The 17,058-nt window shown below is 36.4% G+C and overlaps 1 protein-coding gene across 1 annotated transcript; it reads right to left on the bottom strand.

The window, feature by feature from the left end:
• Nucleotides 1-4,931: 4,931 nt before the first annotated feature.
• Nucleotides 4,932-11,436, bottom strand: LOC132650715 (zinc finger protein 120-like; the record flags this gene model as incomplete). Its single annotated transcript, XM_060376054.1, has 2 exons — nucleotides 11,372-11,436; nucleotides 4,932-5,454 (listed from the first exon to the last, which is right to left on the bottom strand). Coding segments are annotated over exons 1-2 (588 nt in total), but the record flags the coding sequence as incomplete, so codon positions are not given.
• Nucleotides 11,437-17,058: the final 5,622 nt, after the last annotated feature.

Below are 17,058 nucleotides of genomic sequence, written 5' to 3'. Positions count from 1 at the left end.
CTAGATATCTCAAAGTCCTCTTGATTTTCATTTCCATGATGACTAAGGATCTTGAGCATATCTTTACATGTTGCTCAGCCATTTGACTTTCTTCTGTTAAGAATTCACTATTTAAAATGGTATACATGTTTTACTTGGATTTTGTGTTTTCTTGATATTTAGTTTTTTCCTTTTCACATCTTAAAACATTTGGATATTAGCCCTTATTTTGATGTGTAGTTTCTAAAAACCTTTTACCTTTCTGTAGGCTCCACATTGTCACGGTGATGGTGTCCTTTGTTGTGCAGATTTTCATTTATATGCCTTATTTTAAAAATGTTTTCTTTATGCCTGTGCAAAAGTTGGAAAGATTTCCACTGCTCATGAGTAAGTAGGGTTAAGGTAGTAAAAACGACTCATCCTAAGAGAAGCAATCAATATATTCAGCGAAATCTCCATCAGAATCCAGACAATTCTTCCCTAACATTGAAAGGACAATTTTCAGCTTACATAGAAGCATGAACAAAGCATGATAGTTAAACAATCCTAAATAACACTGCTTGAAGGATCACTTATCCACAGAATTAAACTGAACTCCCGGAGTATAGTAGGAAAAACAGCATGGTATTGGCAGAGTCACAGATGATTGGTCAATGATAAAATTGAAGACCCAGGCATAAATTAAAATTTACAGAGAAATGAATAATTTTAATAATAAGAAATAAAAAAATACACAATGGAAAAAAGATGCCATCTTTAACAAAGTGGATATATGCATGTAAAATAATGCAAATAGATCTCTACTCATCACACTGCACAAAACTCACCACCAAATTGGTTAAAGACCTCAGTAAAATCATGATACAGTGAATGTGATGGATGTGAACATATATCAAAGAGCCTTGAAGTCACTCAATGAGAAAAAATAATATCTAAACACATTAGTATTTCTTCTAGTATTGAAATTCTCTTTTCCATGTCTTAGACTGAGTTGGTGAGGCTTATCTCTTGACTTTTTTTGACATCTTATATTTTTCTTTTCTAGGTTAATCTTAGTTTTCATTTATAGTGATTATTTTTCTACTATGATGCCTTGACCTGTTTTAAGCATTTTAGTTCACTGGTTGTTTGTTTTCACAGACTTCATTGAGTTTTATCTATACCCTCAGAAATACCCTTGAAAAAACTTATGTTTTGAAGTCATTGTCTTGTGCTGTATCTATACTGAATTTCTCAGGGTCGCCTCTAGTAGGGTTGCTGTGATTTGGAGAAGTAATATTATCTTGTGTGTTAATAATCCTGGTTTCACACTGGTGTCAAGGTATCTGGGTTTGAAATGATTGTGATTCAAGCTGTTGATTATCTGATTTTGATGTTTCATTTCTTCCCCTGTTTCACTTTCTGGATCTTAGGAAACATTATAGGCTGTGTGTTGTCTTGTAGAAAATTCTTCTGAGTTCTTGCCTGTATAGGCCATTAGGGATCCTAGGTAGAACCCATTTCTAGGTATTGGTGATTACACTAAAAAATAAAGATGGGTAGAAGGGAAAGCTGAGAGCATGCTCAAGATAAAAAAAAAATTGGTTCCATCACAGGTTTCAATTGTTTGGAGTAATAGTGGAGAACAAACCTCTGAAAGATGTGTGCTGTAGCACTGTCATTGAGACTGAAAAAGTTATAGTGGGGTAGGAACAAAGACTGTATGAGTCACTTGCCTGTACTCAGCTTTGATGTGAATACCAGTGTTCCCAAATAGAGCATTTTTACTTATTTGTCATTGATACAAACAAATGGGAGTGGTCTAGAAGAGAGGACTGAGTAAGAGAAAATCTGGGGCCACTATAGGATTTGGCACAGTTATAGGGAATGGATGGAGGATCAGAGGACAGGTGCCTGCAAATGTTGTGTTAGAGGTTTGGAGATGAGACTGAGGAATTTGGAATTGAAGATAGATAGTAGACTGAACCTTGCCTACCTGATATTTAGACTAGTATGGTCAGAGGATTCACAGCATGTCTTCAGAATGTAGAGCATATCTTCAGGTATGGTTGGCTGACACTAAGAAATGGGAACGGGCTAGAAGGAAGGCTGATAGAGGATAGGATAATGATATTATATTTGAAAAAATGGAAGAAATAATAAAAATAATAAACTATCATCATTTATGTATTAAAATTTTTTGAAGGTAGCAAAAATTCTAATTGAAAATTTTATCTAATATTTTTTGCCACTTTGTTGTAGAATTGAATCTTTTCCTACTGAGGTTTTACTGAAAGATGTTCATACATTCTCATTACTTTGTTTTGTGGTGTTTCCTTAGATTTAAAAATGATTAATATAGGATACCTTTTATTTGTATAGTTTACTATAATCACTTAGAACATTTAATTTCTTAGAGAATTGATATTCAGCCTCGGCAACATACATACAGGTAGTATTATACTAAACAAGCAGTTTATATTTCAGAATACATGTGTACATGATTCATGAAATAACAATTAGTGAAGAAAGAAACATAAATTTGAAGGTGGGCAGGGGGAGCATGTGGGAAAGCTTGTGGGGAGAAAAAAGAAGAGAGAAATATTGTGATACAATTATAGCCTCAAAATAAATTAATCTCCAAGAGAAAAAACAAATAAAAATAAAAAATAGATTATGGGCTAAGAAAGCACTGCAAAGGGAGAACCCACTAAATTGTTCTTCCAGCTCCTCATTTTTACAAACAGGAACTGTTTTTTTTCCTTTCATTTCTTTGAATAATTCAATATCATCAACTGCAAATATAAACAAAGAAATCGCTGTGAATTTTTGTTTCTGAGAAATGTTATGAACACAGTTTACTTGTTTAGGCATATCAACATTGAGATATGTCCAGGCATGTCTAGACCTCACTACCTAACATAACCATAGGCATTTTGTTTTTAAGTATCCATTTTGACCAGAAGGTAGAATAAAGTTCACATTCTCAGGTTCTGCCAGTCTGAGAGCTTGAATAGCCTTTTACTTACAATTCAGTACTTGTTAAACATTCTGCCTGAATTAATATATGCTCTACAAAAACAACAACAACAACAACAACAAAAACCCACAATACCCTTCTATCTTCTTTTCTCCCAGAATGATGGGGAATTGGAAAGTCCCCAAGCTTATATCCTAAATAATCAGCTTAAAATTCATTGTCTTACTAGATAGATACAATACACTTGGAACAAAATCAATTCTTCTATTTAGCTAGGAAAATGATGTAAATGCTACCCTTCCCTTGCTTCCCACCTGGTTATCTGGTTGTTTCCTGGTAAAAGTTTTTCTTATGATAGGCCCACCTTAGAAACAGACTGGTGTCACAATCTGGTTCCTGCATCCAGGCTGTGTCCTGACCAATCAGGTTTTGTTGATCATTCAATAAGCTACTTTGAGTTTGAGTCTGGCATTCAAGTGGTCAGGTTGTGGCTATTCCTGAACCCATAACATACTTCTAAAAATAAACTAACACATTAAAAAAATACAGCAATACATTCTCTTCTTTGCAAATGGGATTTATTATTCAAATTGTCCTTTTTTTCTCCATCTTTAGATGACAATGATTACAACTTGAAAAGAAGACAATGTATTTACATTATAATGTTTCAACCAATGTTATTTGAGAATCAATGAGATGGCTCAGTGGGAAGTGTCCATGGTGTGCAAACCTGGCAACATGATCTTTGATCACCATGAAGACAGGCTAAAATTACAACACACAAAGTTCTTCCAGTCTTCACATATGTGCCATTTGATTATTACAAACTGTAATAATCAAATACATATATACACACATACACAAATACACAAGAATTTCTTAAGATACATCTTATTCCTGTTCCAACATCTATCATCACTACATAATTCCATTAACAAGAAGTACTTCAAGAGGAAGTGCCAAATGGATCTCTAATGAGAACATGATGACTTGTGGAATGCCACATAATATAGACACATCCATAGAACCTCAAACTATGATGTGAAATATACAGAAGACTCATGATTATTTTACTTCATTATGTCTCTATCAGATAGATGAAAATGCAAAGGTTTCATTTACCATATTAAATATATTCACAGGGTTTCAGTGCAGTATGAATTCTTTCATGCTAATGAAGGCTATATAGATATATACAAAGGCTTAATCATTACAATCATTCATAGGGTTTCTCTCTAGTATTTGTATTTGATGTCTTTGGAGATGAGTGTTTTGTGAAAAGTCTTTATCATGTTGTTTACATTGATTATGTTCCTCTTCAGTATGTGTTCATTTATGTATTTGAAGATAAGTATCTTCTGAAAAGCCTTTACCACACTGGTTACATTCTTAGGGTTTCTCTCTAGTATGTATCCTATTATGGTTTTGGAGGTGAAGGTGTCGTGAATACACTTTATCACATTGATTACATTTGTAGGGTTTCTCTCCAGTATGTGTTCTTCTATGGTTTTGGAGATGACAGTTTTGTGAAAAGACTTTACCACACTGGTTACATGTGTAGGGTTTCTCTCCAGTATGTGTTCTTTTATGTATTTGGAGACTACATTGATATGAAAAGGCTTTACCACAGTGGTTACATTCATAGGGTTTCTCTCCAGTATGTATTCTTTTATGTATTTGGAGATTACTGTGACGTGAAAAGAATTTACCACACTGGTTACATTCGTAGGTTTTTTTCTACAGTAGGTGTTCTTTTATCTCTTTGGATTTGACTCTTTCCTGAAATGGGTTTATTGCCTTGGTTACATGCATGGGGTTTCTCTCCAGTATGTGTTCTTTTGTGCATTTTGAGATGTCTAATTTCTGAAAAGGCTTTGCCACACTGGTTACATTCATAGGGTTTCTCTCCAGTATGGGTCCTTTCATGGTTTCGGAGCTGACTGCATCGTGAATAGGCTTTATCACAATGATTACATTTGTAGGGTTTCTCTCCAGTATGTTTTCTTTTATGGTTTTGGAGATGACAGTTTTGTGAAAACACTTTACCACACTGGTTACATGCATAAGGTTTCTCTCCAGTATGTGTTCTTTTATGTGTTTGTAGACTACTGTGATATAAGAAGTCTTTACCACAGTGGTTACATTTATAGGGTCTCTCTCCAGTATGTGTTCTTTTATGAATTTTCAGAATGCTGTGACGAGAAAAGACTTTGCCACACTGGTGACATTCATAGGGTTTCTCTCCAGTATGTGTTCTTTTATGTGTTTGGAGATTACCATGATGTGAAAAGGCTTTACTACACTGGTTACAGTCATAGGGTTTCTCTCCAGTATGTGTTCTTTTATGTATTCGGAGACTACTGTGAAAGGAAAAGGCTTTACCACATGTATTACATTCATAGGTCTTCTCTCCAGCATGTGTTCTTTTATGTCTTTGGAACTGACTGTCACCTGAAATGGCTTTACCACCTTGGTTATATTCAGAGGGTTTCTCTCCAGTATGTGTTTTTTCATGCCTGCAAAGACAATTGGTACATGTGTAAGCTTTTCCATATTCACTACATTAATAAAGCTTTTTGTCTGTATGAATTAATTTTATAATTTGATCTAATTGTAAAGAAAAACCAAAAATTATGGTTTTATCGCTTTGTTCACATTCATAGTTTTCCCATTCATTATGATATTTTTTTGTGTCTCTGAAGATACTTGTGATGATAAGAGCATTAATTACATGGTTCATATTATAGCATACACTTTCTATGAGGTTTTTTTATATATTTGATCAAGAAGTACTCAGAGGTTTATTATAATGATTGCATTAATATATTTTCCATAGAGTGACTCACATTAGTAAAGCGAACCAGGACAAACTGAAGAAATTTCATATTCCTAGTACTTACAGGGATTTTCCACAGTGTAAAATTGCAGATGTATTCCAAATGAAGTTGGAAAATAATTAATTGTACTAGTTTAATGTATTAGTAGTCCCAGACTTAGAGTTGATTGTGTACATGTGACACAGTTTATAATGTATATATTAACAATGAATTAACTAAAAATGAAGTATAGATTCACAGTGTTATCATTGCCCATTTTCTGTTGTTTAGATGTACTGGATATTTTAGAATGCACTGACCTATGCTGATGTATGTATACGTGAACTTTACTTGGGAATAGTATGCTTTGCTGGATTTGCTCCAAAAGTCTCCACAAGCATGTGATGCTTGAGACCTAAAAGAACCTCTCTCCTATAGGTTGAACACTGATTTTTTTTCATTTTAATAACAATTTAATCATTATTAACTAATTAATAATTAATAATAAAGTAACTGTAATCTTGTATCACATATCAAAAGTGTATTCAAAGTGGGGACTGCTACATTTCTTCAGACTGTTCTCAGAGAGAAAAAATATGTTGCTTCTTTCAGTATCCCTATGCTCACATGGCTTGCAACTATTTTGACAAATAATTACGTATTAAAAGAAAAATAACAAGTCAAATATTACCACATTTATGCAGTTTGATATTTTGCACCTCATGGACATGTGGAATAGGGATTAAGGTTTCTCTACAACATCCTGACTTATAAAATGTCCCTATCACTAAATGAGTATATGAATGAGTAACACCAGCTTTAGTATGTACTATTGCTTATTAGAAGATTATTGGACATATACTATCACCTATTCAATGCATATTCATTGCAATGTTCGTGTGGTATGAAAAGATACAGATTTGGAGTTCTACAGCATAGGTCTGATGTGCCTATGATTCAGATGGTTGAAATCTGTTAATGGATTATTTCCTTGTCTTTCTTAGAAGAATGCTTTACAAAGAAAAATCAGATACCTGACATTGAGGTATTTGGATTTGTGAGAATGTAATAATCATCAATAAACTTGAAATATTGCTTTTTTACACTGTTGCTTTTCATTAAAACTTCTGGGACACATTAACATTTCTTCAGAGGCACTCTGAAAACTCATATTCACATCAGCTTGCACATGAAAATTACCCTCTAAGGCTTCCAGAAAGTTGACAACATTCTGCAATAGTATGGTGTTCCCAATTGTAACCTAAAATGTGTACCAGAAAATAAATGATCAACTATTAGAAATTCCACAAATTTTAAGTTTCTATTTTCTATGAATTGTAGAATGATGCCTGATTTATTCAGCTTATTCTTCCTTCATTACACTTAAAATTACAGAACACCAATAACCACAATATCATCATCAGAAACAGTTGTCTCATTGTTTTAGAAAGTGAAAGTAAATTCATAGTCCTACCAATAACAAACAGGTTCCTGTAGGTCTCCAGCATCACATCTTTGTAGAGATTCTTCTGGGAAGGATCCAGCAAAGCCGACTCTTCCTGAGTGAAGTTCACATGCATATCATCATAGATCAATGCATCCTGAAATATTCCATACATGCAAACAACAGAAAGTACCATAGTGACATCACTTTAAATGTATAGTTTATGGAAAATATATTCATAAAATTCTGATGCTTCCCCTAATTATTTTCTTACATAAAAGTACTAATGTAATCTCTAAGTCATTTTAGAAGGAAACTGATTAATGAGGTCCACCTTTTAATTTTCTGCAGCCTCAGAATAGGATATTTCCTGGCAAGAGAAATGCTAATTCACAGAAAAAAGAGAGAGACACAACAAACAGAAAAAGAAGTACTGAGCAAACATCAAAGAAATTGTATGAACAATTAATAAATTTATGGGCATGCTGAGAGTGTTGTCTCATGCATTTAATCCTAGCACTCTAAAGGCAGAGACAGAGCTGGATTCCAGCCTGGTTGTGTTATGTGCTCTAGGACAGGTACACATACATTTTAAGGCCCTGTCTCCCCTGTAAAAATCACTGTAATAATAAAAAAAACAACTAAAAAACTCAGAGCATTTGTCCCTATAAAGAATTATACATCCACTCCAGTTCTGTATTCATCTTCTAAAAACCTGAAGGGTCCCAGAATAAACCATAATATTAGTAACATCTTCCTAAAAGGAAATGCATGTTTAAACAGTTATGAATGGACAAATGAAATATTAGCAATGAAAGTGTTGATCATACAAAAGCAACAGAAGGCAAAACGAATAGGTCAGCAGTAAAGAGCTCCTGCTGTTCTTGCAAATAATTGAGCACAATTTCCAGTATTTACATGAAGCTTACAACTATCCATTTTATTTGAACTTCAGGAGCTCTGAAATTATCTTCTGAGTACTGTGAGGACTACTTCTAACTACTGTGAGGCACACATGAGATTATATATTCATGCATACAGGTAAAATACTCATATTCATTTAAAATCTTCAAAACAAACAGATAGGTTGGAAGAATGTCATGCACCTGGAATGTAATGATTCTGAAGACTCAGGAAGTATTAATGAGGTAAACATAGGCCATCCTAAGAAATAGAATATATTTTACCAAATTTAATAATTCAAATGTGGATGTGGATGGAAATCAAAACAGTGGCATATGCTTGACATGTACAGAAACCCACATTCCAGGATCATCAGCAAACAATGTTAAAACAAGAAAAAAAAAACATGCCTATTGTGACACATTTAATTGCTACACTCTGGAGCCAGAGTCAGGGGGAGCTTGAAGGTCAAGGTTAAGGTCAAGAAATAATTAAATTTATTTATTATGTATACAATGTTCTGTGTATATGTACACCTGAATGCTAGAGAAGGGTGCCAGATCTCATTATAGATGATTTTAAACCACCACGTGTGTTCTGGGAATAGAACTCAAAACGTCTGGAAGAGTAGCTTATCCTTTGAGCCATATCTACAGCCCTATTGATCGTTTTTGAGAAACAGTCCCCATTCCCTAGAGCTTTCTCCATAAATGGAGGTCACCAGAAAGGTGGGTTATGGCACTGCAGTTCCTCATGCACCCCTTATGGTTGCAGGCAAATCCAGAACCACTGAAGTCCATAATGAAAACAATGATAAATTCTATTTTTTTCTTTTTTTAATTTTTTAATATTTTAAAATTTATTACAATTTATTCACTTTTCATCCCATCTGTATCCCCCTCTCTTGTTCCCCTGCAATCTTGGCCTCCCTCCCTCTTCTCCTCATGCCCCTCCCCCAGTCCACTGATAGGAGAGATCCTCCTCCCCCTCCATCTGACCCTGAGTATCTTTTCTTTATGTTTTTAATTTTTTTTAATAAATTACAGTTCATTCACTTCGTATCACATCTGTAGACCCCTCCCTCATCTTCTCAGCAATTAAAAACAAGGAAATCATAAAATTTTAGACAAATGGTGGGAACTAGAAAAGATCATCCTGAGTGAGGTAGCTCAGAAGCAGAAAGACATACATGGTATATACTCATTTATAAATGGTTACTAGACTATAATATAGGATAAACATACTAAACTCTGTACAGTTAAAGAAGCTAAGGAAGAAGGAGGAACCTGGGTAGGATGGTCAATCCTCACTCAGAAAGACAAATGGGATGGACATTGCAATAGTGAGAAAACAGGAGCCTATAACAGAAGGCCTTAGAAAGGCTCTACCCAACAAGGCATCAAAGCAGATGCTTAAATTCTGACTTCATGCACAAGATGTGAAATCTACCATATCTAATAGCATAATACCATGCACACTTGAGACACGTCTGCAGTTTAGAAACTCATTGTATATCCTGGGATTGATTTCTTTAAGGTACCTCATTGTGTCTGCTATTAGTGGAAAGGTTAAAGGATGCAAACCAACTGTTTTTAAAGTATGATCAACATTTCTTCCTTCACACCAGTTTCTAACATATGTGTAAAATTTATCAGGAAAAAAATATTTTAGAAAGCAATGTTGAAAACTTCTACAAATTTGACCTTTATTTTCTAACCCGTCTTCCCACTACACACAAAACTAGTACAATAGTGTGGACAATGATATTATAAGCATCAGAACTTCCTATGGCCAAAGTAGCAGAGCCTACCCCTCCAAAGGAATCCACAGCCAGGTATGTTCAAAGGCCAAGGGCCTCTGTTCTGGAAACTAGGTATGTGAAAAGACCCACAGTCTGGTTCATAGTCTATCCCAGTCACAAGAGGTTGAGCTCTGACAGCTCAGCAGACCTGCTCCTGCTGGTGTTGGCACAGGAAATCCATAATCCTCCAAGGCATGGCTGTGTCTAACCCACATCTTGCTAGAGGAAAAACCACAGCAAAATACTAGAAATATCCTATATTCTACCTCCCAATGATACTCTGTTCTGATTGTGAAGTCTTGTCAGGGTCCATCACTAGCTTGGAGCAGACATTTGAGCCTCAGGACTATAGCAGCTCTTCTACTGGATTATTAGAGATCAAATGGCTCAGAGGGATGGCACAGGCCTTCTCAGCACTGCCTTTCCATGGTAGGGGCAGACAGAGCCATAAACTGTTAAATTTTTATTTTTAGTAAAACCTTACACTGTCCTAGGGAACATGTTCACCTTATAAGGCACAGGGTCTTTATGTGCAAATTTCATTACACTCTCAATGTCAATTGAAGTCATTTCTACCTCACAGCTAAGGAATCCAGCAACAAACCTTCAGTCATATTCAAACATGAACAACAAATGAAGGCAAAATGTGATGACTATGAATTTAAAACTTTAAATAATGGTAAATGGGAGGTGAATGAAAAATAAAAATGGAAATACTTTTCCTAAGTATGATGGAGTAGAAATATTATTATATATAAAACAGAGAGCATACCCAGGCTGTCACATCAGGGAGAGTCTAGAGTTGACATGACCCTGAGCCATGTTAGGAAACAGAAGAGAGAAGTAGGGGGGAGCCAGAACAAGAGTCTAGGACAGTAAATGATAAATTAAAAAAAAACAAACAGGTAAGCAACATGGTTGAATTACATAGATAAGGGCAAATGGGAGAAAGACTGCACAAATCATTACCCTGCAACATGTAGGGAATGAGGGATTCTGGGAGAACCTGGTAGGCAGATCTGCTTTTTTTAAATAGTCACCTCAGCCTCAAAAACAAACAAACAAACAAAACAAAACAAAACTAGGGATTGAGATTTAACAGTGGGAAGAAATTAGAAGACTGAAATGATTTAACTATACTCTCAGAAATCACTTTTAAATGTTGAGAAAGGCTTTATGGCCCAGTATTATCCAGAGGTAGACATATGCACAAGAGTACACCAAGTGTGACAGACACATTTTCTCTCAGACTATACATTTTTAGACAGGAAAAAATAACATTCCTGTTAGGCACTGCCACACCACCTTTTCAAGATCTTCTGTGTTGGTTGAACGAATGCAACTACAATAATTTTATTTCTAGAGATAAGTTCAGGTCCATATCCAGATTCTTTATTTGCCTGGTGTTTGAACCCAAAACATGACCAGGTTAGACTTCAGTGATTATCTACAATTGATTTCCTGCTTACCCACTGCTAATGCCAGCTACCATCAAAGCAGAAAAGCTCTCACCTTCTTCCTCCTCCTCATCCATTCCTCATTGACCAGTCATGGCCCAGCCTGGACAGTTTCAAGACTCACTGGGCAGCAGAGGCAAGATTAGGAATTCAAAACAATTCTCAAATAAAAATCATGAGAGAAGCCTGAGCTACAGACTATATTGCTCTAAATAGAAATAATCAATGCACTATGTGTCATGTTAGCTACTGAGGTCTGTAACCTGAAACACTCAGCTACAGCCAATGGTGTGTGCCTTATATTCTTTATGTATCCTAATTATGTCAATAAGGATTGCTCATATCTCCAGTGTATTAAAGAACAGTCCCTTAATTGGAAATTCAGTATTCATTGGTTCAACCTAACCTCCCTAAATTGTATATACACTAATCTTGTCTGTCTTCATTTATATGCTTGAATTAATACATGCTGGATAATTCCAAAATCCCTCACCTTACCTCCATTAGGGTTTTCTTCACAATGGTGGTGACAGCCACTGAATCACTTAAACTTTTGTCTGTGAGCTAGCTACTGTCTACCCAGTTTCACTCTGCAGAATACACAGACAAATTAACCTCTTTTTCTACTCTGAAGGCCAAACCCAGGCTTTGCACACAAATCCTTTAAACTGTTACTACAATGTTACTACAACTGTTACTACAATTAAGTCACTAAATGACTTAAATGAGTAATTTAAAAACTCTAATGTGGTACAGCCTTTAACTTAAGAATTTAGGAAGTTTGATCGAGAGGAAGGGAAAGTCATTTTCTGTGGAACAAAACACTTCAATCAATGTGACCTGAGGGAACACAGCTTATCTCAGATATATTTTTTCAAAAGGCAGAAGGTGCAGTTATTTAAATGTAATATGCCTTCCCAGAGAGAAATCACTGCACACACAACTAAAATGTTAAGCAAGAAAATTCTCTATAATTGTAGCATGTACCCAGCTCCGATTAATGCTAAAAGAGAAAACATCTTAGGCTAGATTTTGAATTTGTTATGCAGTCATCCTTAAGTCTCTTTTAAATTCAGGCCCCAGGTTATATGTTAAACAATTTCAATATGGGCTAGAGTTTTCAAGTCTAGCCACTGAGGCAGATGGGAAATTTACACAGCAAAGATATTCCTAGAATTATTTAAGTACCACCCTTGCCTAATAAAAGCAAGCCAATCTTCACTGACAGGACCATAAGTGAATGGTCTCAGTGGTTTCAAATGACAGGAAAAGTAGAAGGTAGAAAGTATAAACCTGGGTGGGAAGGTCTTGAACAAGCTATGTCTTATCCTAACTAAGCTTCTTAGGAGGAATAACATCTTGTATCCTACTTCCAGGGGAGAAATGGAAGGAAACAGGAGACATCTATGAATTTATCAGAAACTCTCATAGACTAGGATAAAATCTTTAGGAGTCTAATAAAACAATGTTGCACAAGCAGAACATTATTTACCAAGACCAGAGTGGCCTTGGAACTGATACGTATAGCTACATGTGTTGGGAAGAGTTAGCTTCTCAGATCTGAAGCAACCCCTCCTCAAATGACCTGGACTGGCAACTCACCCAGGAATATACTTGGCTTTAGAAAAATGAGCTCTGTTTTATTATCAATACCTTAGAATCTTAGGAAAATCTCCCAAGGCCTAGGCCCTACGCTGTTCTGGCTCTGACAAGCATATTTAAGGAGTATGAGAAGCAGTTATGTCATTCTCCATACATAAGGACCTCAAGGAAAGCCTTGTTTGATTGGGCTAGACTACAACACAACAGTGTTTACCCTGTTCAAATGATTATCATAAGATGTCTTTCCCATGTGCCAGAACTATGTTTTTCTCAAGAAGTAAACTTCAACTTTATGGCACTTCTGGCTTTAATGTTGGCTGTACTTCTGTAATGGCCCATTAAGCAGCTTGTTAGACACCTTTCCTTTGACATGGAGATGGCCAATGGTTGCTATGAATCAGGGCTTGGTTATGTATTGGAAACAAACTGTTGACAATACTCGTGGAAAACATTTGTTTCCTAGCATCTTAATCTCTAACAGATCTGGTTGGCAGGTCTGTTTTAAAAGATTCTTTAGATAAACTCTACTTGGTGTGACTTCCTGTCTCCTAAACACTAGTAAATCCCTTACATCAACAATTCTACCTGTTTACATCACAGCTTTACAGGGAAGTGCTACTCAACACATGTTATTTACAACCTCCACAGATTTACTCCAAATGAATCTTACATCTACATGTTAAATGCCACTGGCAGAACTTTTAGAAGATACTAAAGAAACTAGGCCTCTCCGAGTTTGCATCCTGCAAAGGACATTTCTTCCTTCAAATCTCTACTGCAAATGCTTTGTGAACATGCAGTTCCATGGTGTGTAAGGAGAGCACAGCCTCCTCCAAGCAACTCTTACATTTTGCTTCCCCATTTTGCTAGCAATGTCGAACTAGCTTCACATTCCCAAGCTTGAAGAGCCGTCTCCCACATGGTGCCTTAAACATTTTACTAAGTATCTGTTAATTCATTAAACTTACTGTTACCTTAACGGAGGTGCCTAAATAGTAAAAATATATTGCCTACAAAGACCTTACTAACAGAGGACCCAGTTCTTTGTTGCCTTATCATGTTGAGTTCTGGAGCAAATGTAAAGGGATATAAATTAAGGACCTTGGATTTTTAGAAAACAGTTAAAGGCCTTGATGCCAGGTGTCCTGGATGAGCACAGCTGCCAACAGAAGCACCATTGCTTAACCCACAATGTTAAAATTTGAGTCGATGACCCCAACACTCACCAAGGGCCCCTCACCCTGTAGATTTAACCCTTTAAATATACAATAACGCTTACCCTCGGGCACAGTTCAGATCCTGATCTGGCCGCTTCCCTGAGCTCAGAAAATAAAACTTTCATTTTAACTTCTGTGCCTGAGGTGAGATTTCTCGGCTTCACCCCTAACCCAATACAGGGCAGATATTCAGATGACCCCACTGTGTTCACGGCTAGGACAAGGGATCGCTCCTGTGGATGCTTCTGGCTGCCGGTTCTCACACAGCCCCAAAAAGGACCCTACATGTAGGTCCTGCTCTTAAGGCTCCTGCTCCACCAGGTTGGGGGCAGCGGCCTCACACTCACCATGTTATGACTTTGGAACTCCCCTAATATCCCCTCACTGCACACAGCAGTGATCCATTCAAGCCTGGTCAGCTACAGCACGAACAAGCACCATGGCGGCAGGAAGAACCCGCCTCTTCCTCTGACTGGTGGGATGGCCTCAGCGTCTTGATTAGCCAGTGAGTCTTGAGTGACATGAGCACCTCCCTTAGGGTGTGCTGAAAGGATAGGGCTTAGTGATTCCTAGCTCAGGCTTCCATTTCAGGACCAAACCATTTTCAAATCTGTAGAGATTTGTATTTCAGTATCATATGTGCCAGTTCTCCCGTAGAGTACCTTCTGTGTTCTAGCACAGAGTAGGCACTTCCACTTTTCCTCCTGGTATCAAGCTGGATAGCTGAACAACCTGCAGGGGAGTGGACAATCTGTCCTTCAGATGAAAGGTTGCCAAGAATATTAATAATTAAAGAGAAATTTTAGAAAATGCAATGAGATTTTTTTTCTATGACTTCAAGCTGGAATAAGGAAACTGCAGTAACTTTTCCCCAGGAAGTTCTGAGACAGCCCAGGGGGAGGGAGGTGGAAACACATGGCACATTGGAGCACTATTATCAGACACCACTTCTTTTTTAACTTTATTATTAGCATTTAATTCAATTTATTGAATTTGTATCCAAGCTGTGTTCCCCTCTCTGGTCTCCTCCCAAAATTTTATTTTTAACAATCCAGGAAAATGGGATGCCTCTTCATTTTCCAGTGTCTTTCTTGATTTCTTTAAGTGTTTGAAGTTCTCATTGTAGGTTTATTTTTTCTTTCATCTGTTTATTACTAGTTATTTTACTTTGCTTCAAACATTTCTGAATGGGAGTGTGTCCAAAATCTATTTTGAATGTTTGCTGTTGGTGCATACAAAAGGAAATAGATTTGTGCAAGTTGATTCTGTATCCTGTCACATAGCTGTATTTGTTAAGTATTTCATAAATTTTTGTGATAGAATTTTGAGGAATTCTAATGCATATTATTACATCATCTGCAAATAATGGTAGATTGAACTCTACTTTCCATTTTTATAATCCATTACTTATCTTTCTTTATTGCTTTAGTTAGTACTTTGTGCAAAATATTGGAAAAGAGTAGGGATAGTGCACACAGATGAGTAACTTCTGACTTGAGTAAACTTGACTAAACCTTTTCTCCATTAGGGATGATGTTGGATGCAGGTTTCTTATCTATAGCTTTTATTGTGTTGAGAGATGTACCCTCTAGCCTTACAACTTTTGAAACTTTTCTGATAAAAACATGTTGGATATTAAAAGATTTTTCACTATCATCATGTCAAGAAGTATGGTAGCATACAGGCAGGTATGGGGCTAGAAAGTTGCTGACAGGTCTAATCTGGATTCACAGGTGAAAAATAGAGAGAGGTTGGAGAAGGAAGGGGAGAGGATGGAGAACAGGGAGAGAAAGGCTCTGCCATGGGCTTATAAAACCAGAGAGTAGAACTCCAGTGACACACTTCTTTCAACAAGGTCACACCAGCTACAATAAGGCCACACTAACTACCCTTGTCAAGCAGGGCCTCTCCCTAGTGACATTGGAATGAATGAGCCTATAGATTATATTTTTCAAACCTTTGCTCTTGTTTTTTTTTCTTTTTTCTTAATTTATTTATGGGTGATTATATACCCTGTGTGTCTTTCTGCTTCTGGGATACCTCATTCAGGATGATCTTTTCCAGTTCCAACCATTTACCTGCAAATTTCATGATTTCCTCATTTTAAATTGGTGAGTAGTATTCCACTGTGTAAATATACCACAGTTTTTGTATCCATTCCTCAACTGAGGGACATCTGTGTTGTTTCCAGCTTCTGACTATTACAAAAAAAAAGCTGCTACAAACATACTTGAGCAAATTTCCTTGTATACTTGACCATATTTTGGATATATGCTTAGGAGTGGTATAGTCAGATCTTGCAGTAACACTATTCCTAATAGTGTGAGAAAGCACCAGATTGATTTCCTGAGTGAGGTATCCCAGAAGCAGAAAGACACACAGGGTATATACTCACTTATAAGTTGATATTAGACATATAATATAGGATAAACATACTAAAATCTGTACACCTAAAGAAGCTAATAAAGAAGGAGGACTCTTGGTAAGATGCTCAATCCTCTTTCAGAAAGGCAAAAAGAATGGTCATCAGAAGAGGGAGAAAAAAGGGCTCAGGACAGGATCCTACCACAGAGGACCTCTGAAAGACTCCATCCTAGAGGATATCAAAGCAGATGCCAAGATGCATAGCCCAACTTTGAGCAGAGTGCAGGGAGTCTTATGAAAGAAAGGGGGGATAGAAATACCGTTGCACTTTTTGACATGTATTTGGTATTTAAAATAAAATTAAATGGCTCTGAGTGTGGTTTGATAGAAAAATATTATCATTTATATTTCTCTAAAAACTGGTATCAAACCAAAAAGCAACAAAATATAAAGAAGCGGTACATACATATCTTTCAGTAATAACTCACTATTAATGGACTTAATTCCACAACAAAG

Source organism: Meriones unguiculatus (assembly GCF_030254825.1).
Source record: "Meriones unguiculatus strain TT.TT164.6M chromosome 13 unlocalized genomic scaffold, Bangor_MerUng_6.1 Chr13_unordered_Scaffold_28, whole genome shotgun sequence".
NCBI lineage: Eukaryota > Metazoa > Chordata > Mammalia > Rodentia > Muridae > Meriones > Meriones unguiculatus.
This window is presented reverse-complemented; position numbering and strand designations above follow the sequence as displayed.